Source organism: Rhinatrema bivittatum, chromosome 6 (assembly GCF_901001135.1).
Source record: "Rhinatrema bivittatum chromosome 6, aRhiBiv1.1, whole genome shotgun sequence".
Taxonomy (NCBI): domain Eukaryota; kingdom Metazoa; phylum Chordata; class Amphibia; order Gymnophiona; family Rhinatrematidae; genus Rhinatrema; species Rhinatrema bivittatum.
The window spans coordinates 343,694,994-343,718,734 of record NC_042620.1 but is presented as its reverse complement, the minus strand read 5'-3'; the positions used below and the strand labels follow the sequence as shown (position 1 = coordinate 343,718,734).

General features: G+C 41.9%; 1 protein-coding gene across 1 annotated transcript in view; it reads right to left on the bottom strand.

Annotated features, from left to right (window-relative positions):
• Nucleotides 1-23,741, bottom strand: part of LOC115093320 — a 211,272-nt gene that overhangs the window by 37,403 nt on the left and 150,128 nt on the right. Inside the window, exon 5 of the mRNA XM_029604958.1 lies at nt 7,123-7,200. Coding sequence (XP_029460818.1) covers nt 7,123-7,200 — 78 coding nt within the window. The remainder of the gene's footprint in view (nt 1-7,122; nt 7,201-23,741) is intronic.

The following is a 23,741-nucleotide window of genomic DNA, read 5'->3' as shown; positions in this document are numbered from 1 at the left end:
ATGCGGGTGCTCATTGACGCGTGTACGTCGGCACACACTCAGGGACGTAGCTATTGTATAACGTACGCAGAAATAGCCGCGGTGTGCATATGTGTGTGACCTATTTTGCAAATGGTTGTGCACAGCTGTGCATATCTGGATATGAGCCGCGCAAGCGGGGGAATATTATAATCGGCATTTATCCATGCCATGACCAGTTTTATCAGTTTGTCCACCAGTTCTCCCAGTGAGGAGCTAGGTCCTTCAAACCCCCCTGGTTTAATAGCTTGCACTCCCCCGGTTACCCTACAGCCTTTAAATCCCTCAGGATGGCTTTTATTTTTTTTAAACTTAATCTTCCTCCATAGCAGAAGTAAAGTTACGTGGCACAGAACCTGGGTGAGCGCCCAGGCGTGTAAGTATTTGTACTCACATCTCTTGGCCCTGCCCCAGAATATCTACACCACGCCCCTTTTTGAATCAGAGTGAGATATTTGCGCATTGGGAGATGCGTGCACATGTAGGCAGATTTTCGATTTCTCCGGGCACGTGCAGGTCCTGCATGTGCGCACATTTCCTAACCTTTATTGGAAGCCTTATGCAAGCGGTACTGAAATTTGATGCAAGAGACACAGTAAAAATGTATATAAGGTCCAATGTATTAAAGCCCACGCTAAAATCGGAGCTAGATTTTAGCGTGGGCTTTATTTAATGTGGGTGTTATAAAATTCAGTCCCCATCAGAAGCAGTAAGCTAATGACATGCAAATAGACCAGGATTTAATAAGCATGCTAAACTGAAAAAGCATGCTTTTTTTGACTTGTGGTCTATTTGAATGCCAAACAAACGGCACTAAAAAAAAGGTTTCCCCCACCCAAAAAAACCCCAAGTTTCCCGACCTCTATCACTCCTTGTCACAAAATCTGGTCTGGCGGTTAGATCCTCCCAGCCCCCCTCCCTTCCTCTCTTGTGGGTATGGCTCACCTTTCAAAGTTGTCCGGCATATCCGCATTACTTTTCCTTCCAGCCCCTTCCAGGTCCCGGTAGAAAAATTGGGCCAGCAAATTCCTGGCTCCCTAAATCCCCCTTCTGCATCTGGGAACTCCATCCGGAGAAGACTTTACCTCCTCTGGCAGGGTTGTTCCCTCACTGACATCTGTTTGGTCTTTTCACTGATGTGACAGTGAAAGGACCAATCCCCTTTCAGAATTCTGTAAAGACAGCCTTCTGTAAAAGGGGATTGGTCCTTTCACTGACATATGACAATGGAGAGAGCAATCAGCAGACAATGAATAAATGAATATTAAAACCATGTGATGGGGCAAAGTCTAGGGACAGGATCTAGGGTGATAGGGGCAAGGTCAGATCGATGCTATTTTGGAAAATGGCATTGACCTGACCCAGAGCAAGGGGGCATGCCAGGCCCTCCACTGACTATCAATGCTTTAATTTAGATGTACGGGGGAGTTTGTGAGTAGGGGTGGGGCTGGAGGTTGGAGGTTGGAGTGCCCTCCCTAGACCAACAGGGTCCTTCTTTATGGCTGGGGCTTGGGGGCCCACTAGACCCCAGGGATATTTAATTATTGGGACTGGGGGAAGGGATAAAGATGATGGAGCAGGGTCCTTGGAAAGGAGAAGGTTTCTTAAAGCTGTGGGGGTACGGGTTGAAGAAGAGAGTGGGCCATTCCCGCATGTTTTGCCTAGTACCTGTTTGCATTTTGGGGTCCAGAGCTGCCTCAGAAGGCAGAGGAGCCAAAGACCCAGGAGTGATTTGTGAGCTTTGGGGGGGGGGGGGGGCGGGGCGGAGAGGGTTTTGGGGTCCTTTGGCCTTTTAAAGTTTCCCTATGCTATCCGAGGAAAAATAACTACACCTCCCTCAAATGCAATAAAATAATGGGGCTGACTTTTTTCTAGGGGTGTGCATTCGGATTGACCGCATTAGTAAAACGCAACTCATATTTTTTTTTTACTTAAAAAATTGATTCGACATAAACGATCGGATTTCCCACATATCGAACATAGATATGTTCGATATGTGGGAAATCGCGATTGTTGAGCCAAAATAAAAATTTAAACCCCCTCACCCTCCTTAATCCCCCCCCCCCAGACTTACCACAACTCCCTGGTGATGGAGCGAGGAGTGAGGACGCCATTTCTGCAATCCTTGGCGAGAAGCATGTGACGTCGGCGGCACGTCGAGTGACGCCGGCGTCACGTGATTCCCGGCTCGTTCGCGCCGGACGGCTCGTTCGGCCCAAAAAGAACTTTTGGCCAGCTTGGGGGGGTCAGGAGGCCCCCCCCAAGCTGGCCAAAAGTTCTTTTTGGGCCGAACGAGCCGTCCGGCGCGAACTCGCCGGGAATCACGTGACGCCGCGTCACTCGACGTGCCACCGACGTCACATGCTTCTCGCCAAGGATTGCAGAAATGACGTCCCCACTCCTCGCTCGATCACCAGGGAGTTGTGGTAAGTCTGGGGGGGGGATTAAGGAGGGTGAGGGGGTTTAAATTTTTTTTTGCACATATGTACATATACCCAACTCATTGGATTTTTTTTATGTCCATATTGGCCGCAAGTGGGACCCCCTTTCGGACATAAAAAATATGAACATAAAATTTTGCTCTGCACATCCCTACTTTTTTCTACATCAGCCATGATATCTTATTAACATAGAATTTCCTATGCATAAGTTGTTTTACATGTATTAAGAAATTTTATTTGTGCAAATGCATGCAAAGCAGCTTATTTGCATAAGGGGAGGAAATCTTCGGGAATATCGCATGATATCGTGTGATATCAAATGATAGTGCAGCAATATTAATTAATTAATGACTATACCACGCCCTTCGATAAATATTGATTGGGGCGGTTTACAACGTTATATTCACAGCACAGCAACATAAAATCAGTTTAAAAGAATAACAACATATACAAAAAGAGAAATGGCATAAAAATTACATTTATAAATAGATTCTATAGAGATGTCTCAGCATAACAAAATGTTGACAAAAATCTAAAAGTATTGTAGTCTATATTGTCAAAAACGTTTTTAAAGAGATCTGATTTCGATTTTTCTCAAACTCTTTGATATTAGGTGTTAAGCGAAGAGAGTCTGGCAGAGCATTCCAGAGAGTGGGACCAGCAGTTGAGAAAGTGCACTTTCTGGTGAGGTCTAGTCTTTCTATTTTAGAGGTGGGAATATCCAGGAGGCTTTTATTAGCAGAGCGGAGGTGTTTTCTAGGTGTGTAAATGTAGAGAACCTACATAACCAAATGGAGGAGTTATTGTGAAGCAAGTTATGAATCATTGTAAGAATTTTACACTGGATGCAGAAAGATACAGGTAGCCAATGTAGAGAACAAAGGATAGGTGTGATATGTTCTTGGCAATTAGAATTAGACAAAACACATGCAGCTGTATTTTGAATTAGCTGCAAAGAATGGATTACATTTGCTGGTAGGCCTAGCTATAAAACATTGCAGTAATCTAGGCCTGTAAGAATTAATCCTTGTAAAACTAAACAGAAATCATTTGAGTTTATAAATAGCTTTAAACATTTAAGTAAGTGAATCTTGTAAAATGAGGATTTGACAACTGAGGATATATGATGAGTCCTTGACAACACTGCAACCAATGTTACACCAAGGCTTCAAGCATTTTGAGTTGTGGGAAAGGGTAGCCATCAATTGTTATGGTGCTGGGGTGGGGAGCAATGAGATGAATTTGTTATTTAGACAAATGTATAATTTCAGTTTTAGAAGTATTGTTAACATTTAATACAAAGAGTAACAATGGATATTATTAGAGATGTGATTCGGCTGAACCTTTTGGTTTGGCCTTCGTTATTGGTCCGCCGTGGGAAATTTTGTTTTCCTGTGGTTCGGGCTGATTTTATTTCGGCTGCCCCGAAATGAAAACCGAAATCCACCCCAAGCCTTCAAATTTTATTAATTACAACCCCCCACTCTCCCAAACCCCCCAAACTTGCCAAAAGTCCCTGGTGGTCCCTGGTGGTCCCGGGAGTGATCTCCTGCTCTCAGGCCGTCGGCTGCCAGTAATCAAAATGGTGCCGATGGCCATTTGCCCTTACCATGTGACATGGGCTATCGGTGCCATTGGCCGGCCTCTGTCACATGGTGGGAGATTGCTCCCGGGACCCTGTTGGATCACTAGGGTCTTTCAGTAAGTCTTGGGGGAGGGGGGGAGGGCAAGTCTTGGGGGATCGGGCAAGTCTTGGGGGGTTGGGAGGGTGGGGGGTTGCAATTAATTAAATTTGAAGGGTTGGGGTGGGTTACTGTTTTTTTTTAATGTACCCTTTCTCCCCCCCAAAAAAATGATAAGAAAACCACACAAAATTTCATGGGTTTTCCTATTGTTTCGTCGGCCCCCCGAACCGCAACAAAATAGGAAATATTGTCTTTATTTCCTATTTCGTTGCAAACAAATGCACATCCCTAGATATTATTATTATTATTATTATTATTATTATTAAAAATATTATATTCCACCTGTAAACTGTGTTAACCAAGTGGGGGTACAAAAAACATAAATGGAGCTAAAATCAAAATATAATAAACAAATGGAAATACAGTATAAATAATTAAAAAAGAAAGTCATAACAATAAACACAATAAAAAAATACAATTTTAAAATTTAAATTTGAATTACAATTCAATAATCACAAATGATGTACATAAACTTAAAAATATCTGTGGCCACCTAGTTGTTACAAGATGTTATCAAATGCCTGAATAAAAAACAAAGTGTTTACTGCCTTTGTAAACTTTACATAATTTGCTTCTGAATGAAAATCAAATGATACTGTATTTCACAATAAAGGAGCCTAGTTGCTAAAGGAAGAATCCCTAGTTGATTCAAGACAAATCACAGACAGCGGAGGAATAGATATTAGACCCTTCTGAGAAGAACGTAGGGAACATAATGAAGTACAAAGAATTAAAAGTCTAACAAGATGTGATGGATAACCAGTGTGTAACGCTCAAAGTGTGAGACATAAAATGTTAAATCTAATACGATAGATAATCATAAACCAGTGCAACTGTAACAAAATAGAGGTAATGTGATCAAATTTCTTAAGGCCATAAATTAATCTAGCTGGTGTATTCTGAAGCAATTGTAATCTTTTCAATTGATAATTTGGTAAGCTTAACATAAAAAATTGCAGTAGTCAATTCTTGATGTTATAAGTGTATGAACTAAAGTTTTCAAGTCATGATGCTCCAAAAAAGGTCTTAAACGGTTAATATATCTGAGATAAAAGAAGGCCGCCTGCACAATAGATGAAACTTGATGGCCCATATTAAGCTGAGAATTGAGGATAATTTCCAAAGTTATTACAGTATTTTTCAATGGAATAATAGTTCCTTCCATAACAGGAGACAATAAAGAAAGAAATGATCTAAGATTGAACCAAAGTGCCTTAGATTTTGCAGGATTAACTTGCAGATGATGATGATCAAATAACCAAGAAGCAACATGATCCAAACAAGAATTCAAAATATTAAGATCAAAACTTGAATGAGTTTAAAGTGTTGTATTATGATGTGTTATAGGGAATGAAGAGTTGATTATCATTGGCATTCATCCCAGAAAGAAGATGACAGAGTGGGAGTAAATATATATTAAAAAGTAAGGTTGAAAGAGAGGAGCCTTGTGGGACACCTGAGGGAATGGAATACCAATTTGATTTGTGTGGACCAATGTTTATTTATTGAGGACAGTTGAATAGTAAAGAGGTAATCCATTAGAGAACTGTACCTGTTATTTCAATGGATTCTAGACATGCAAGTAAGATTTTATGATCCAAGGTGTCAAATGCTGCAGATATAACTAGTAAAACTAGAATGTAGTCTACATTTGAGACAAAGCCTCGTATGATGCTGTCGAATAATGATAGGAGCAAGGTTTCTGTGTTGTGGCCTTGCCTAAAGCCATGTTGGTTTGGGTGTAGAATAGAATTCTTGTAGATAATGTCTGTCAATTGGTAAAGAACTACAGATTCTATACTTTTCACTAGGGTAGTAAGTGAAGCGACTGGCTGAAAATTGGTAAATTCAGTTAAGTCAATGATATTCTTTTTAGGGATAGGCAATATCAAAGTTTGTTTTAGCGTGTCAGGAAACACCCGTGATCTGAGGGATAAAATCACCAAATGAAACAATGTTGAAGAGAGATGGTAAAGAGCTGCTTTTAATAAGTAAGTTGACATGGGTTTACTGGGTGTAATGATGATTTCATTTTAGATAATATTTGAGAAATCATTAATGAACCAACCTCTTGGTGATATCATGGTGATATAATGTGAGAAACAGCATTTACTGAGTGTTACACTCTGTTTAATGTCTTATATCGCCTTATTGCGACTTAGTAAAATCTAGACCAATGCTTATTAAGAAACAGTGTGCACTATTTACAAACAATGCATTATTACAAATTTTGCATGCTATTTCTGAACACTGTGCACTATATGCAAATAGTGCATTTGATTTTTGAAAAGAGTGCAATATTTGCAAACAGTTCATTCTATTTCTGAACAGTGTGCACTATTTATAAATAGTGCATGCTATTTAGAAATAGTTTACACTAAAAATGAAAGAGAAAAAAAAGTTACTTTTCAATTTATGTTTCTTTTAAGAATGAGATGATATGATATAGACATTGTCATTGGCCTTTCAAACAAAAGCACATACCTATAGAACAGCACTGCTTGATTTAGGACATGTATCATAGCAACATATCCTGTACACATGGAATACTATGATAAAGTATCAGCAAAATTGTAGCCACATGTTTTACAAGTTAGGAGATTAACTTAAATCTGCTATATAACATGTTCTCCAGAAATCAATAGCTGCTACATGAAAAAAATAGGTAAATACTAGTCAGACATACAATATTAATTCCTACCAAACATCCAGAACCTGAATTTAAAAGAAATTTCTTTCATTCTGCGGATATAACAAAAATGTGTATCTCATCTTTCACAGAGCGGACCTGTTATCAATATGATCCAGGCAGATTCAAACCCCACATATTCTCTCTTTTATGTGTCCTCTGTTGTGCAGCTGGGAAATGTTTGTCATCAAATTTGAATCAAATAAACATAGAACATGGCAAAACTTACTGCGTTCTTCTTGATTTGGAAAAACCATTGGGGATTTTGATAGTTGCTGTTCATCTTTTTCAGCTTTCAATCCGTTTTCTGAATGGAAAGAAAAATACACAATTCTAGGAATCTTTTAAGTTTCCTAAGTCTGAAATAACTGGGTCAACTATAGGTATGAAACCATGACAGAGATATTTTTGTCCAGCTTAACACGGTTTTTCTCTTCTTTAGCAGTATTTCTGCCATGCAGTTAATTCAGATGTTTCTATAGTGGAATAAATTATGAAGTCAATATTCAAAAGCCATTTAGATGGATAACAAAAGTTATCCATCTAAATGGCACAAGTGGCATATTCAGCCACTTATCCGGCTAAATTCTAGCCAGATAACTACTTATCTGGTTGTAATTTAGCCTGATAAAAATGGGGCATTGCTGCAGCATTCTGGGGAGGAAGTCAATTATCCAGCTCACTTAGCTGAATATCGCATATATGTCTGTTATGGGCTCCAGAGTCCAGAGAAACCACCTGGGACGTGGCACAAGACTGCAAGGCAGGACTCTGAATAAGACAAGGGACAGTCTTCCGCCTAGCTAGCCCCCTCCCCCACAGGTTGAGCCCTTGGATTCAGGGAGCCAGCAGGTCTCTGTGGCAGCAGTACATCATAGTGATGAGTCCACACTGGCTGTGACATGACTAGGCATGGAAAGGCCAGACAGGCCAGGCAAGGTTGGACAGGCAAACCTTGGGCAAGCCAGGTGTGGCAGGCAGGAGGACAAAACAAGGCTGGATAATAAGCAGGACCTGGAACTAGACAAGACAAGGCAAGGACAGGACTCTGGTACAGGCAGTTCTCGATACTGGAACAGACAGGACAAGAGCAACAAGGCAGACTAGGGCAGGACTTAGACAAGGCAGATAAGGGAAACACAGAAGCCCGAAGGCAGGAAGGCTTGAAACAGACAGAATAGGCCTGAAGGCCCCAAGGCAGGATACAATAGGCCAGAAGCCCCAGGACAGGCAACAAAGCAAGATAGGCCCAAGGGCATCAAGGCAAGGCAAGAGATTAGAAGGCCAATCTCTTTTCAGGTTATTTCCTGTTTCGAATAGCTTCCAAACTAAGCATATGCTACTGCCTTAAATCTCTGAAATATAGCCAAAAAGTTTTATATATTTGATTGTTGGTGTGTCTTTGAAGGGACTGCTGAGATTGCAGCACTGAAGGGCTGAAGGTGTGGATTATAGATATTGATTGTCAGCAGTGCTAAAGAGAGGATTTAAAAAAAAACAAACCAAAACCCTTATTTAACTATACAGAGGATTTAACAAAATCTCTATAACTCCATGTAAGCTAAAATTATAGTAGCTAATATCAACTAATTCTCTCCCACCCACCCCAGGGCTTGTTCTTCTAAGATAGTCTGGCTGGGATACATAATTGACAACTAGATAATTTGGGAATTCTTTAGGTGTTCTCTATCAAATCAAATAAGCAAAATGAGGACTAGTCAATGTAACAATTGTAGAGTCTTTATCTTAAGGCAAGCCATCTGGAAACTTAGGGCTTGCCCCATTTATTCAGAACTCTCTTCCATGAAAAAGGAGTTGGCTCACCTTAAAGCTGAATTAGCTACAAAAAAAAGAAGCATTAGCAACCACCAAGGAATCCTCACTCACATTACAGTATTCAGGAATCATTTCCTGTTACCTCAGAAAATTCAGAAACCCAGAAAAAAGTGTTTTGCAGTTGGCTCAGGTAGGATAAGACCTGTGACCCAAAGACACCCATTCTTCACAATCGTGCAACCCGCATATCTTCCCCCACTTCCACTTCCACAGAGCATACAGAAACCCAAGAATAATTGGATTACAGTGGGCTCTGGTAGAATAAGACCTGTGATGTGGAGACACCCATTTCTCTCAAGTGACACAAGTACAAAATGCCTTCTCTGCATTGGATAATGAAGAAGCTCTAGCAATGGAGACTGAAGTGGTATCAAAGAAAAGAGGAAGTCCAATGTATGCAGAAATTCCATAACTCAACCAAAAACCATAAGAAAAAGCTCATTGTGTTGGGTGACTCAGTAATTAGAGGCACTAATTTGGGAACTCTTTTCAAGAGCATCACTATAGTTAAACGTCTTCCAGGAAAGTAAGGACCCTGAAGTTGATATTATCATCCATCTGGGAACCAACGACTTTGCTAGAAACAATATCCAAGCGGTTCAGAGAAATTTCCGGACTCTGGTGAAGCAGATTAGTCACATGGCAAAGACTATTGCCTTTTCAGAAATGTTACATGTTCATGGAAAGGGGAAGGAGAGGCTAAGCCATATAGATAACTTCAATGCATGGCTGAAACTTGGTGTAAGGAAAAACATTTTGGATATATTGGGGGCAAGGGCCATGAATGGAACAGTAAAAGGCTCTATGTCAAAGATGACTTACATCCATCTGTGGCAGAAAAAAAGATCATAAGTGATAAATTCAAATTCTATGCTATAAGGCATTTAACGAGAGGACAGGCTGACAGAAGGAAATTAGAATGTCACCCCTGAAATGGATAACAAAAGTCAACTGAATAAGGATCAAAATAAGTTCAAGAAGATCAGTAATCTGAAGGAGAGAAGCTGGAAAGCTATGAGCATAAATGCTAGCAGTCTGGGCAATAAAATCCAAGACCTGCAGGCTCTAATAGTGGAAGCATCATTGCTGTTACAGAAATATGATTCTCAGAGTCACATGACTGGTATTTGGACATTCCTAGCAGGAAAGGGGAAGAGTAGCGCTTTTTGCCAAAAGCAATATCCAAGCAATTGAAATACAGGAGACATGGGGTAGGGAAGAAGCATTATGGGCTAGCTTAAAAAAAGATGATGTGCTTCCATTTACATTGGTGTTGTCTTAGGACTCCAATTCAGACAGAAGAGCCAGACAGAGATCTGATTGAAGACATAGAAAAGATGGGAAAGAAGGGAGAAGTGTTACTCATTGGAGATTTTAATCTGCTGGATGTAGACTGGAGTAACCCTTCTGTGGAATCTACGAGAAGTAGAGAGATAGTGGATGCCCTTCAAGGGGCTATGCTCAAACAAATGGTAATGGATCCCATGAGGGAGGGTGTATTCCTTGACCTAGTGCTCACAAATGGGGATAATGTCTCTAATGTCCGGACAGGTGCCCACCTGAATACAAGTGATTATCAGATGGTATGGATTGATATTGCGAATAAGATACAAAGAAGTCACACGAACACCAGAGTTTTGAATTTCAAATATACGTACTTTGCCAAAATGGGGATGTACCTGGAGGAATAACTAGAGAAAATGGGGGAGATGGAACAACAGTAGGCTAAATTAAAAGGAGCTATTACAAAGGTAACAAATCTATATGTTAGAAAAGTAAACAAAAGCTCAAGGAAAAAGAAACCAATTTGGTTCTCAAAGGAGGTGGCTGCAAACATAAAGGCTAAAAGATCAGCGTTCAGGAAGTATAAAGGAATCCAAAAAGAGGACCACAGGGAACAATACCGGGGGAAAATGAGGGAGACTAAGAAAGAAATCAGAAAATCAAAAGGTCAAGCGGAAGAAAGGATTGCCCAAGAGATAAAGAAAGATGACAAAACATTTTTCAGATATAGGAGAGAAAGAAGGAAAGCCTGAAGTGGTATAGTGAAATTGAAAGGTGACCAGAAGCAATGAGTCAAGGCAGACAAGGAAATGGCAAAAATAGTAAACAAATACTTCAGTTTAATGTTCACTAAAGAAGACCCTGGAGAAGGACCATTGTTGGTTGACAAGTCTGTAGAAGGGAATGAGCTAGTCATATCTCCTTTTACAGAAGAGTATGCATGGGAAGAGCTAGGAAAACTGAACGTGGACAAGTCCATGGGGCCAGATGAAGTACATCCCGAGATACTACGAGAACTCAGAGATATCCGGGATGAGCACATGGGCATGCAAATCCTTCTTCTACCACGTAAGCTGGGGGATTTTAAAAGGGGCCTGCGCCCACACCATTGACAGTTTATCCACCAGTTTGCCCAGTTAACAGTTAGGTCCTCCAACCCCCCCCCCCCCCCCAGCTACCCCAGACTCTTTAAATTCCTCAGAAATGGCTTGATCCTTTTATTTTATAACTTATATATCATCCATAGCAGAAGTAAAGTTATGCAGCAGGGGACATTGGTGCATACCAGGGTGCATAGGTATTTACGTGCACATCTCTTGGCCAGGCTCTGAAATGCCCATGCCACATCCAGTCCACACTCATGCCCCGCCCCTTTTTGGACACTTTTCAGATGTGCCTGCAGTGGGTTTTCCGCGGGTATCTGTGCACTTTTTAAAAATACGGTTGGCGTGCACAAGTCTACCTTCTTCGCTTGTCCCCTAACTGTTGCACACACTGAGCTTTTAAAATTCACCTTTATTTATTTATTTATCTGTTTATTTATTTATTTATTTATTTGTTTATTTAAAAACTTTTCTATACTGTCGCTAAGTTATGTACCATCGCAACGGTTTACAAATAGGCACAAAAATAAGGTATGTATAGGTAGGTTATCATATATTCTAACAGGTGCCAATTAAGTATGGTTACAAACTCATTAATAAAATCAATGTTTGAGTAGTGATGGTCTAGTCCAGGTGTATTATTGAGTTACTCTTTATTTTTAGTTTTACTTCTTAGTTGTAGTATCATGCACTCTTACGGCCGGATTTTAAAAAGGTTAAGCGCATAAGTTATGCGTGTCACCCTTTTAAAACCCCCCTGCGCGCGCCAAGCCTATTTTGCATAGGCTCGGCGGCGCGCGCAAGTCCCGGGACGCTCGTAAGTCCCGGGCTTCGCAAGGGGGGCGAGTCGGAGGCGTGCCGGGTGGGCGGCGTGATTTTTTGGGGCGTTCTGGGGGGTGGCATGTCGGGGGCCATGGCGCCGTCCCGGGGGCGTGGTCGCCATTTGGACCAGCCCCCGGGTCGGGTAATGGCGTGCCAGCAGCCCGCTGGCACGCACAGAGTTACGCCTGCCTCCGGCCAGCGTAACTTTGCCAACAAGGTAGGGGGAAGGGTTAGATAGGGCCGGGGGTGGGTTAGGTAGGGGAAGGGAGGGAAAGGTGCGGGGGGTAGAAGGAATGGGCAGCGCGCTCAGGGCTCGGCGTGCGCAAGTTGCACAAATGTGCACCCCCTTGCGTGCGCTGACCCCGGATTTTATAAGATACGCGCGTATCTTATAAAATCTGGCGCCTGGTGCGCGAACAAAAGTACGCGCATGTGTAGATTTAGAAAATCTACCCCTTAGTATTGTTGTTGTGTTCATTGTCCATATACAGTCATGTTTATTTTGTAGTACATAGCAACTGATGTCCATCTGTAGTAATTTTGCTACACGCACCTGTCTACATTTTCTTCTGTTGAAGTCAGCATATTGCCTGCTGTTCAGATCCTCATTAGTTCTTATCAATCTTCAGCATATCTCTGATCCATTGTTTTGTATTTGAACAAATGTAGGAACTTCAATCAAAGCTTTCAGCCCATTTTGTTATTAAACATTTTCAGTATTTGCAGTGTCAATGCAGCAGACATAAGAATCAAACACTCCTTCATCACTCTACTTATATCCCAAGAGAATGTATATGAATGAGGGATCTCATGCAAATAAAATGCTACAGTAAAAGAGCTTGTAATACAATAGCTGAAATTATTCATAAAAGTAATATTGCATGTGGAAATTTTGAAACATCAAAGTAACAATATGTTATTGCATGTCTAATAGCAGATGAGCAGCAAAATAAGAAAGAATATGACTAGTGTAGCACATATAATAATTAGGAGAATTAAGAAATCATAGTAACATAGTAATGACAGCAGAAAAAGATCAGATGATGCATCCAGTCTGCTCAGCAAGTTTCTTATGGTAGTAATAAGGGAAATTGAAACAGAATTCCACCATGGAAAACAAGCATTTGTGATAAAAAAAAAAAACAAAAACCTTCCTCATTCTCCAGTTTAATGGTATGTCGGATGTAGACATAAGTCTTTTGCCAATGTGTGAAAGCATGTTTGAGAGCAGTAAATGTCACAAGCTGATGGTAGATATTTGTACCCAGTCCCAATGGTAAACAATAACATCGTCAGCAGGATTATATTCAATAGAAGCTTCCAAAAAATATTGAAATGCATTATGCAAACAGGGAGATAACGCATTAAGTGATTGACTATCAGAAAAAGAAAATAATATGAAGGAGTTGAATTATTGTATACATTATCATGTGGTAAAACCCAATTTAAAATATCACCAGAATATAAAATATTATGTAATTAAATAACAATTGGAGTAGGATAAATAAAAATGTTGTTGCACTTGGAGGTGGACCCTTGTCCTGGAGCAGTGTAGAACGGCTCCCTGCTAGGGACCAGGAAGCACCTGTCCCCGGGGGGGGGGGGGGGGGGGAGCACAGGAGGAGACAGAGGCTAGGATGAGCTTCACCACTGAAGCCCGCGGTCCCCCCGGGTGGAGCCCGTAGGGACCCAAGCTGCTTGGACTTAGGTGAGCCTTGCAGGGTCTCCCGGAGAGGTAGTAGAGAAGTGTGCCCATGAGCAGCAAGGGAGCGTGGTCGGTCACTAGGCTGTAGGTCTGGAGAACCAAGGAAGGCCAGTACAGCGTAGGCGATGACAAGGCAAGGGACAAAGCCAGAATCAGGAGACGTGGTCAATGGCAGCCGGGGTCAGGTTATGAGGATCAGTCCGAGGAGTAAGCATCAGTCCGAGAGTAGTCAACGAAGTAGGGGTCAGGTTCCAGAGGTCAGATGAGGTCACAAGGCAGGCAGAGGTCAAGATCCAGGCAGCGAGCAGAATGGTCAAGGAGCAGGCCGAGGTCAGTACCAGAGAGATAGTCCGAGGGTACTACCTGGGGAGACAGGACAAATGCTAGAACAAAAGGACGCTGGAACAGTAGGACACTGGAACAAGACTGTGAACACGGAGGCAAACTAGTGCACTTACAGTGCCCACCCGATTGCCAAGGCAAGGAAGTGCAGGGAGGGACTTCCTTATATCGTACGTTCAATCAGGGCGCGCCGCAGAGCTAGGACCCACCCCTGGCCCTACAAGAGGCCGGGCAGTCCGTGCGCGTGCGTAGGGGCGTGGCCAATGCCACTGAGGACGCCGAACTCCAGTGTGAGGCCTGGTGCGCAGTTGTAGGCCCGGTGACTGCCGCCGCGGGACACCGAGGCCTGGAGGTGCTCGCGGCTGCTGCTGGGGAGGCCGACTTGTGACCTACAGAGGAGCTAGCGAGGTGAGCAGGCCCCTGCGTGGGCCGGGCGCGGATATGGGGCGCGCAACAACTGTGTTCAGCAGACCAGGTAAACAATGTTCCAATAGTATAACCAATACATCATGTTTAGCCAATTGTATGAGTAAAGTGAAAATAATCTTTAGTTTTACAATAACTCTATTTGTACCCATCCACAAATTAATTTCCAAAATAAGTATTTGAAAAGATTAAAGTGATTTTTGGTCATGATAACAATTTGTCACAAAAGAATGCTATTACTAATAATTTGAAGGTGAAAGGAATTAAGGTTAATAAGCATCTTGAGACTTCAATCCATTAGAATCATGTTGAACATAAGAAGTCACACTATTATACCACAATAAAAATGAGAATGACAAAATTAAAAATATCAGTTTGTAAAGTAATCAATCTGCCATGTAGAATCATGAGCATTCTCACAATAGATTTTCTAAAAATAATGCTAATCTATGAGAATAATCAAAGTATAACACTAAGATTTAGGAGATTGGTAATATTTTATGTCTTGTTCAAAAGAAACATAGCAAGAGCAATACAGCTATCATTATACAAATTATAAAATAATAATACAAAACGTAAGTCCTAATACTATTTGAATAACCATTCCCTATCACTCCATCATATCTCCAATTTTGTTCTCTATTCTTTTCCAAATGATTCCTAGCATTTTAAGTCAGCACTGAACCCTAAGTTGAGGATTTCAAAATATTGTCCACATTGACTCTAAGATCCTTTTTCCAGTATGATAACATCTAGTATTATGTGACTATAGTTTAATATTTTTTCATATGTGCATCACTTTACACTTGTCCAAATAAAATTTCATTTGTGACATTGTATCTATAGATACAAAATGTAAGACCAGTAAAATATATATATCTTATTTACAAAAAGAATGAAAATGGTAACAGCTTACTATGCTTCTTTATTTGCATTGCCATGCTGACTGGACAAAAATCTAATTAGTCTGGAGGGGTGTTTTTTTAATTCTTCACTGCATAAAAGTAGACATCAATGTACTTCCTGGTTCTATACCAGTAAGAGATAGTTAATGTTTAATTTACTATTTATATTATTTTTGGGGATAGATGATAAGACTTTCACTTTGTTTCATTAAAAAACAGATACGATTTAATAAATATTTTATATGAAACAATTCAATCTGCCTTGATACTTCCAGTTAATGAATTAATGATGTCATTTCTGGAGGAACCAATACAGAATAAGAATCAAACACAGGAAAAATCAGTTAACATTGTTAATTAAATAAAATCTTACAATTTGGCCTAATACAGCTAGACTGAGTTTCTTTTTTTTTAACGGACATTACCCCTCTCATAGTGTAATGCAGCAATTCTGAACCAGTGTGTCGTCAAGCAGATGCAGGCGTGTCGCCACACTTCCTGGTCCCCCACTGGCTCAGCTGCTCCCCCTGCCCCAGCGAGATGAGTACTCTTCCTTCATCTGGGCCTGAAATGCTGATAGCCCAGGCACAATGCGGCAGGAGAGCTGGAGTCAGTGGCACTCGCAGCATGGTCTCTTCTATACCACTCCCCATAGCCCGAAGAGGAAGTGGTGAACAGCAGCTGCACGTGCAGGAAGAAGAGGCCATGCTAGGTAAAGTGCGTGCAGCATCAGCCCAAAGGAGAAGATGTTATGCTCGCCACCTGCGGCAGCCCCGTGGTTCGGCCCTCTCACCTTTCTAAGCAACTTCCTGGCTCCAGCTCTCCGTCGCTTGAGGCAGTGGGCCGCCAGCTCTGACCTCGGACTTCCACTGGTGCTTCCGGCCCTGTTCCAGTTCCTGGGACTTCCAACCAGGATGCCTCCATCTGTCGGGCCTCTCCCCAGGTCCGGAACCCCCGCTGAACGACCTCCTGCAGTCGATCTCCTGCCGGCGCCATTTTCCGTACGGAAAACGATTCGCGGCAGGAGATCGTTTTCCGGACCCCCAGGGACCCCCAGGGACTTTTGGCCAGCTTGGGGGGGCCTCCTGACCCCCACAAGACTTGCCAAAAGTCCAGCGGGGGTCCGGAACGACCTCCTGCAGTCGAATCGTGTTGGTCTATGGCCGCCGACATTTTGTGTCGCCATTTTGAAAAATGGCGCCGGCTGAAGACAACACGATTCAATTGCAGGAGGCCGTTCTGGACCGCTGCCGTTCTGGACCGCCGCTGGACCCCCAGGCAATTTAAGACATTTGGGGGGGGTTCGGGAGGGTGGGGGATTTAATTTAAAGGGTCGGGGGTGGGTTTTAGGGGGTTTTAGTGTGCCGGTTTTCCTGCCCTCCCCCTTCCCCCGATTTACGATTTTTTGACGATAAATCGGGGGAATTGGTATTGTATCGTGGCCCTAACGATTTTTGACGATTTAAAATATATCGGACGATATTTTAAATCGTCAAAAAACGATTCACATCCCTACAACTCAATACATAATTCAGATTAATTTTGGAATTCAATTCACATATTTTTTTATAGATATCCCTCCCCTTCCTGCAGGCTTGATACCCCTCAAGTCCAGCTACTACTACTCTTTATTTCTTTGGTTCTTCCAAGTTATGTTCATCCTAGTTGTTCGCTTCCCTGTTCCATGTAAGACAATTTTTGTCATTGTTTGCTTGCTTGTTGGAATGTAAACCGAACTGATAAGTAACCCTGTTACTTAAACTTCAGTATATAAAAGCTATAAATAAATAAATAAACAAATATGGACACAAATTGAAAAAAAACTAGTTTTAGAGAAATCAAATGAATTCTGTTGTTAACAACACAACACATTTATTTTAAATTTCTATCTATAATTCACATTCTCTGAACATGTCCCATTCATTCCTATATTCATACATTTTATTAAAATTGTGAACAATTCCATTTTTTCAAAGTAAAATATTACATTTACAACATCAATTCTCTCTGTCTGAACGCCCTGCATTTTTCTTATTTAGATCTCTGCTATTTCTCTTGTTCTGATGCATACACACTTTTTTTTTTTAAATTCTTGGACAGCATGCACAGATAGGATTATAACTGTAATAATTATAAAGATGGTCGTTGACCCCAGCTCTGTGGCTCCTAGCTGCTAAGCACACATTAGTGTTCTATAAAGGATTTAATTATTTTTCTAAATTTGCAAGATCTCATAATTTAGACCCTCTTGATTTATTCAAAAATTTTTACTTTGTGCCTCTATTTATATTTTTGGTTCAGATAATTTAAGTCACATTCAGCGAATATAATCAGAATCCTAACTCAAGCTTCATAAAACTGAATAACAGAAGACAGTTTTACTTATATATTTCCCCCTTTAACAAATCAATTTTTATTATTATTATTATTATTATTATTATTAATAAATCAAACAAATCACAAAGACAAACAGGACACAGAAATCTGCTTATAATCCTTCAGAAAACCAACACAAGATTGAGAACAAAGAAAGGGTTCTATATGTCCCTATGGACAAGCCTTCAACTATGGTGGTCTTTGCGGAACTTCAGCATGTGTGTGGTGACACATGCATATTTTATAACATGCATGTGTCACCACACGCATGTTATAAAATATGATTCCTGTGCGCACATGTATGCCTGATTTTTATATCAGCGCGCTCATGTTCGGGCGGGTCATAGCTCGTGCCTGCAAGGGGAGAATTTTAGTTAAAAATGCACGGCAACATGATTGGGCCTACACCAGTTCCCTCCCAGTCTACTCCAATTATGGAGCAGCTGAGCGGGAACTTTCCTATCCCCCTACCTTACCGTTGGCCCTTTTCCCTTCTCCTCCCTGACCCCTAAACCTACCCTAACTAACCTGCTCATGCTGGCTGGCTGCCGGCGCGTACTTCCCCGGGACAGGACGTAATGATACGCGCATGGCTGGATCGTTGTGAAAATGCACTCGATGCGTGCACAGACTGGCCACGCACATACCTCCCAGTATTTGTGCGTGCCTGACTATTAATTTGGCCTATTAAATATACCGTATAAGTAGCTTTGCTCATAATATTGTGTAGGGATCTTTAAGGGTAAAATGTGGAGCATTTCTAAATTCCAGTCTTTCGTCTCTGCAGTGACACTTACTCTGAATCATTCTGATGGGCCAAATCAGGAGCTTCAAGAATATAATTGTGGAAACCGACTGCATATGCAGAGATGTCTACTTTCTTCGATTTCATCTTTGTCTCCTTTAAATGCCATGGAGAACCCTTGTCTCTTTCTGATTGGATGTGTGTTCAAATTCTCTCTCATAAAAGGACTTCATATATATCATCCATATATAGTCATGGCCATTTTGTAGTATTTAGCAACAGATGTTTATCTGTAGTATTTTTACTACAGTCTCCTGTCTACATTTTCTCCTGTTGAAATCAGCATACTGCGGTTCAGATCCTCATCAGTTCTTATCAAGATTCAGAAATGTTTTGCATCTGGACAAATGCAGAAACTTCAAAGTCTTCAAACCTTTGGGCCAGATCTTAAAAAATACACACGGGCGTAGATTTGTTCGCGCAACCCGGCGCGAACAAATCTACGCCCGATTTTATAACATGCGCGCGCAGCCGCGCGCATGTTATAAAATCCGGGGTCGACGCGTGCAAGGGGGTGCACACTTGTGCACCTTGCGCGCGACGAGACCAAGGAGAGCCACGATGGCTTTCCCCGTTTGGAGCGGCCTTGGAGGGAACTTTTTTTTGCGATCCCCCCCTACCTTTTGTTTCTGATGTTACGCCTGCCTCAGGAAGGCATAAATTGTGCGTGCTGGCTCGCCATCCCCTGGCACAGGCTGCTGTACCGGAGGATTCGGGACCGCCCCCGAACTGCCACCACGCCCCTGTCCCCACCCCTGGACCGCCCATTTTTGAAAGCCTCGGGACACACGCGCGTGCCGAAGCTTGCACGCTGCCGAGCCTATGCAAAATAGGCTCGGCGTGTGCAGGAGCAGATTTTCTCGGGTTACGTGCATATCTTACGCGTGTAGCCTTTGAAAATCTGTCCCTTTTCGTTATTAAATAGTTATTTGCAGCTTTTGTAGTGTCAATGCAGCAAACAAATATAAGAATCAAACAATTACTCCAGTATTACTCCACATGCTTTCCTTATGTTTTCTCTGTGCCTCTATTATCCTAATCCCTTATTTCTCAGTCCCTCTTTCCTAAGATCCCTTCTTTATTTTCCTCCTCTGAAAATCCTTTTTCCTCTCCTGAGAGACCCTCTCTTCCCCATCTCAAACCCTTTAACCTCCTTCGTCCCCAGCAATAATCACTAAGGTCTCTTTTACTGCAATAAAGAACCAAATAAATTAACTGGACACAGAAATATCAGAAAATGACTTTATTATTTTAAGGTAAGAAAAAATAATGCCAATTTGCCACATAATTGTCACAGAATTTGCTAATTCTTGCTGCCGAATCTTGAAAAGTCTGCCACAGGAAACCAGGGTCACTGTGTATGTATAACAGCATTTGGTTATGGTTTCTTTTCTGAATTAGCTGCAAAGAAGAATATAAATAAAATAATGCCAATTTAGAAGATTTAAGTTTCTATAAATCAAGAAAAATACATTATTTATTTATTTATTTATTTGTGGATTTTTATATACCGACATTCGTCGGAACATCATGCCGGTTCACATTACAACTGCTTAAACAAAAAGAGCGAAAATACATTAAACAGGAAGGGGGAGCAGTGGAGATAAGAGAGAGGACGGCAGTAGGAAGGATAGGGAAAGAGAGAAACTGATAGGAACTGTAAAGCATACATATTAAAAACTATAAGCAATAAATATACAAGTTAACTGGAGGAGTACATGACCATTGATGGAAAGGGACTACGAGACGTAGGGGGAGGGAGGAACAAGGGAGAAGGAAAACGATGAGAAGGATGAGAGAACTTATAATTTTTACTTTTTTAAAAAAAAAACTCTGCTCGGGGCGAGAAAAAATGGAGGCAGGGTAGCTGGGGGGAGGAGGAGAAAGTGAGAAATGGAGGCAGGGTAGCTGAGGGGAGGAGGAAATGGAGGCAAGGTAGATGAGGGGAGAAAAGAAATGGAGGCAGGGTAGCTGTGGTGAGGAGGAGAAAGTGAGAAATGGAGGCAGGGTAGCTGAGGAGAGGAGGAGAAAATGAGTGGGCTAAGTGATTAGTGGTCTAAGCTATGGTCAACATCTGGGTATCCCATTTTAAAAAGCCATGTTTTGAGTCCTTTAAATTTGCGCAGACTAGGTTCTAGGCGGAGATCAGTGGTCAGGGTATTCCATAGGGAAGGGCCAGCAATGGAGAAAGCCCTTTCTCTGGTGGAAGTGTGGTGTGCAGTTTTTAGGGTGGGGGTGTATAGAGTTCCAGCAAGGTTGGATCTGGAGGGGCGGGTGGATGATCGGAAGTGTGGTGCGTTCTCGAGCCAGGTATGATTTTGATTGTACAGTAGATTGTGGAGAATGGTGAGTATTTTGTATTTTATGCGGGAGGCAATAGGTAACCAGTGGAGGTCTTTTAGGATAGGGGTAATTTGGTCGGATTTACGGGTGTTTGTGAGGATTCTGGCCATAGCATTTTGTAATAGTTGGAGAGGTTTGATCGTGGAGAAAGGGAGGCCCAGGAGTAAGGAGTTGCAATAATCCAATTTAGATAAGATAGTAGCCTGTAGGATTGTACGGAGGTCTTGGGTACATAGTAGGGGTTTAAGTTTCTTTAGGATGTGTAATTTGTAAAAACCTGCTTTTATGGTATTGAGGATATGAGATTTGAAATTTAGGTGTTGATCAAGAGAGACACCAAGGTCTCTCACATTGCAGGTGGCTGCGTCAGGGAGAGGAGAAGAGTTACTTAAGGCTGGGAGCGTGCGTACTGAGGGATTGGAGATCGTAAGGAGCTCCGTTTTTGTTGCATTTAAGGTGAGATGTAGGTTTGAGAGAAGGGTGTTGATTGAGATAAGGCATGATTCCCAGAACTGTATGGTTTTGGAGAGGGATTCTTGAAGCGGGATGAGGATTTGAACGTCGTCAGCATACAAGAAAAATTTTAGGCCAAGGTCAGAGATGAGGTAACAGAGGGGAAGGAGGTATATATTGAAAAGTGTGGAGGAGAGGGAGGAGCCCTGAGGGATGCCCTAGGTGAGAGGAATGTAGGAGGATTCGCAGTTAGCTATTCTTACAGTGTAATTTCTATTGTTGAGGTAGGAGGAGAACCACTGAAAAGCTGTGCCTGAGATGCCGATCTCTGAAAGGCGGGTGAGAAGTATGTTATGATTGACGGCGTCAAATGCCGCAGATATGTCAAGGAGGGCAAGTATGTATGATTGACCATGGTCCATGCCCTTAAGTATGGTGTCAGTGAGAGTAATAAGGAGGCTTTCAGTATTACGGGCTTTACGAAAGCCAAATTGAGCCAGGTGAAAGGTGTTGTGTTCTTCAAGGAATTCGGTAAGCTGTGCATTGAATATTTTCCCCATTATTTTTGCTATGAAGGGCAGATTAGAAATAAGGCGATAGTTAGCTGGATTACTGGGGTCGAGATTAGGTTTTTTAAGGAGGGGCTTGACTACTGCGTGTTTAAGGGGGTCGGGTACTTTACCATGTGATAGGGAACAATTGATTATATCAGCCAGGGGTTTTGAAATGGTAGCGGGGATAGTAAGGAGGGTCTTTGTAGGGATTGTGTCAGAGGGGTGTACGGTGGGTTTAGCCTTTTGAAGGATGCGTTCGATCTCTAGGAGAGGTGAGCTCAAGGGACTCTACCTAGTGCTAGAATTGTTGGGGAGGGTGTGACAGGAGAGGGATTGGTGGGGAAACGTTGAAGGACATTTGCGATTTTGTTTCTAAAAAACATGGCAAGTTCCTCACGTTTACTCCCAGCATTTTCTTCAGTAGACAGGGGGGGGGGGGGGGAGGAGTTCTGTGACGTAGGAGAAAAGCGCATTGGCGTTAAATTGGTATTCATGTATTTTTGCGGAGTGGTAGTCTTTTTAGCTTTTAGTGTGGATTGTCTGTATGTGTGAAGAGAGGATTTGTAGGCAGCTGCGTGCGCTGGGAAAAGGGTTTTCCGCCAGGTTCTTTCTTTATTTCTCAATTTGTTTTTTAGCTTTTTTAGTTCAATAGTGTACCAGGTTTTTTTTTACTGACTTATTGTGGGAGATTCTTTTCTTGACTTGACTTCATTGGCTATGGTGGAGGTGAGATTATTCCATGAAAGAAGGAAGGCATCGGGGTTGGTCAGGTCAATGCTCGGTGATCTTTCATTGAAAGCTGTAATGAGATTTTCGGTTGAGCAGGATTTGCGGTAGGAGATGATGCTATAGGGGGAGGTGGGGGGGGGGAGTGTTTATGGTTAAGAGTGCATTGATAAGGGAGTGGTCAGACCATGGGATGGGGGTCGAGGTAGCGATTGCTGCCGGCTTTCTGAGACCCACCCTCCGTTACCGCTGGATTCACCATTCTCTGCAAGAATGGAAAATCCAGGCCTAAGTTAGCCAGCTATTTTCAAACGTGTGGCTGCAAAGACAGTTGGAAATACATTGAAATCTTCTGCTCAGTGTGCAGCAGCAGCTATGAAAGCAAATAGAATGCTAGGGATTATTAGGAAAGGAATGGAGCATAAAACAGAGAATATCATAATTCCTCTGTATCGCTCCATGGTGTGACCTTATCTTGAGTATCATGTGCAGTTCTGGTCACCACATCTCAAACAAGTTATAGCAGAATTAGAAAAGTTACAAAGAAGTGAAACCAAAACGATAACGAGGATGGAATGAGACCCCCAATGAGAAAAGGCTAAAGAGGTTAGGGCTCTTCAGCTCAGAAAAGAGATGGCTGAGAGGAGATATGATAGAGGTCTATAAAATAATGAGTGGAATGGAACAAGTAAACATTAATCAGATGTTTACTCTTTCGAAAAGTACAAAGACCAGGGGACATACAATGAAATTACTGGGTAACACATTTAAAACTAATAAGAGCAAATATTTTTTACTCAATGCATAATTAAGCTCTGGAATTCATTGCCAGAGAATGTGGTGAATGCTATTAGTACAGCTGCATTTAAAAAAGATTTGGACAAGTTCCTGAAGGAAAAGTCCATTAACATTTATTAAGGTAGAGTTGCAGAAATCACTGCCTATTCTTGGGATAAGCAGCTTGGAATCTATTTACCCTTTGGGATCCTGCTTGGTACTTGTGAGCTGGTTTGGCCACTGTTGGAAACAGGATACTGGGCTTGATGGACCCTTGGTCTGACCCAGTATGGCAAGCCTTATGTTCTTATGTTATAAGTTTATATGGCTAACTTTGCTATCCAGACTGTTTCTGAATATAGACCTCAAAACTTCCAGATACAAGTTGATA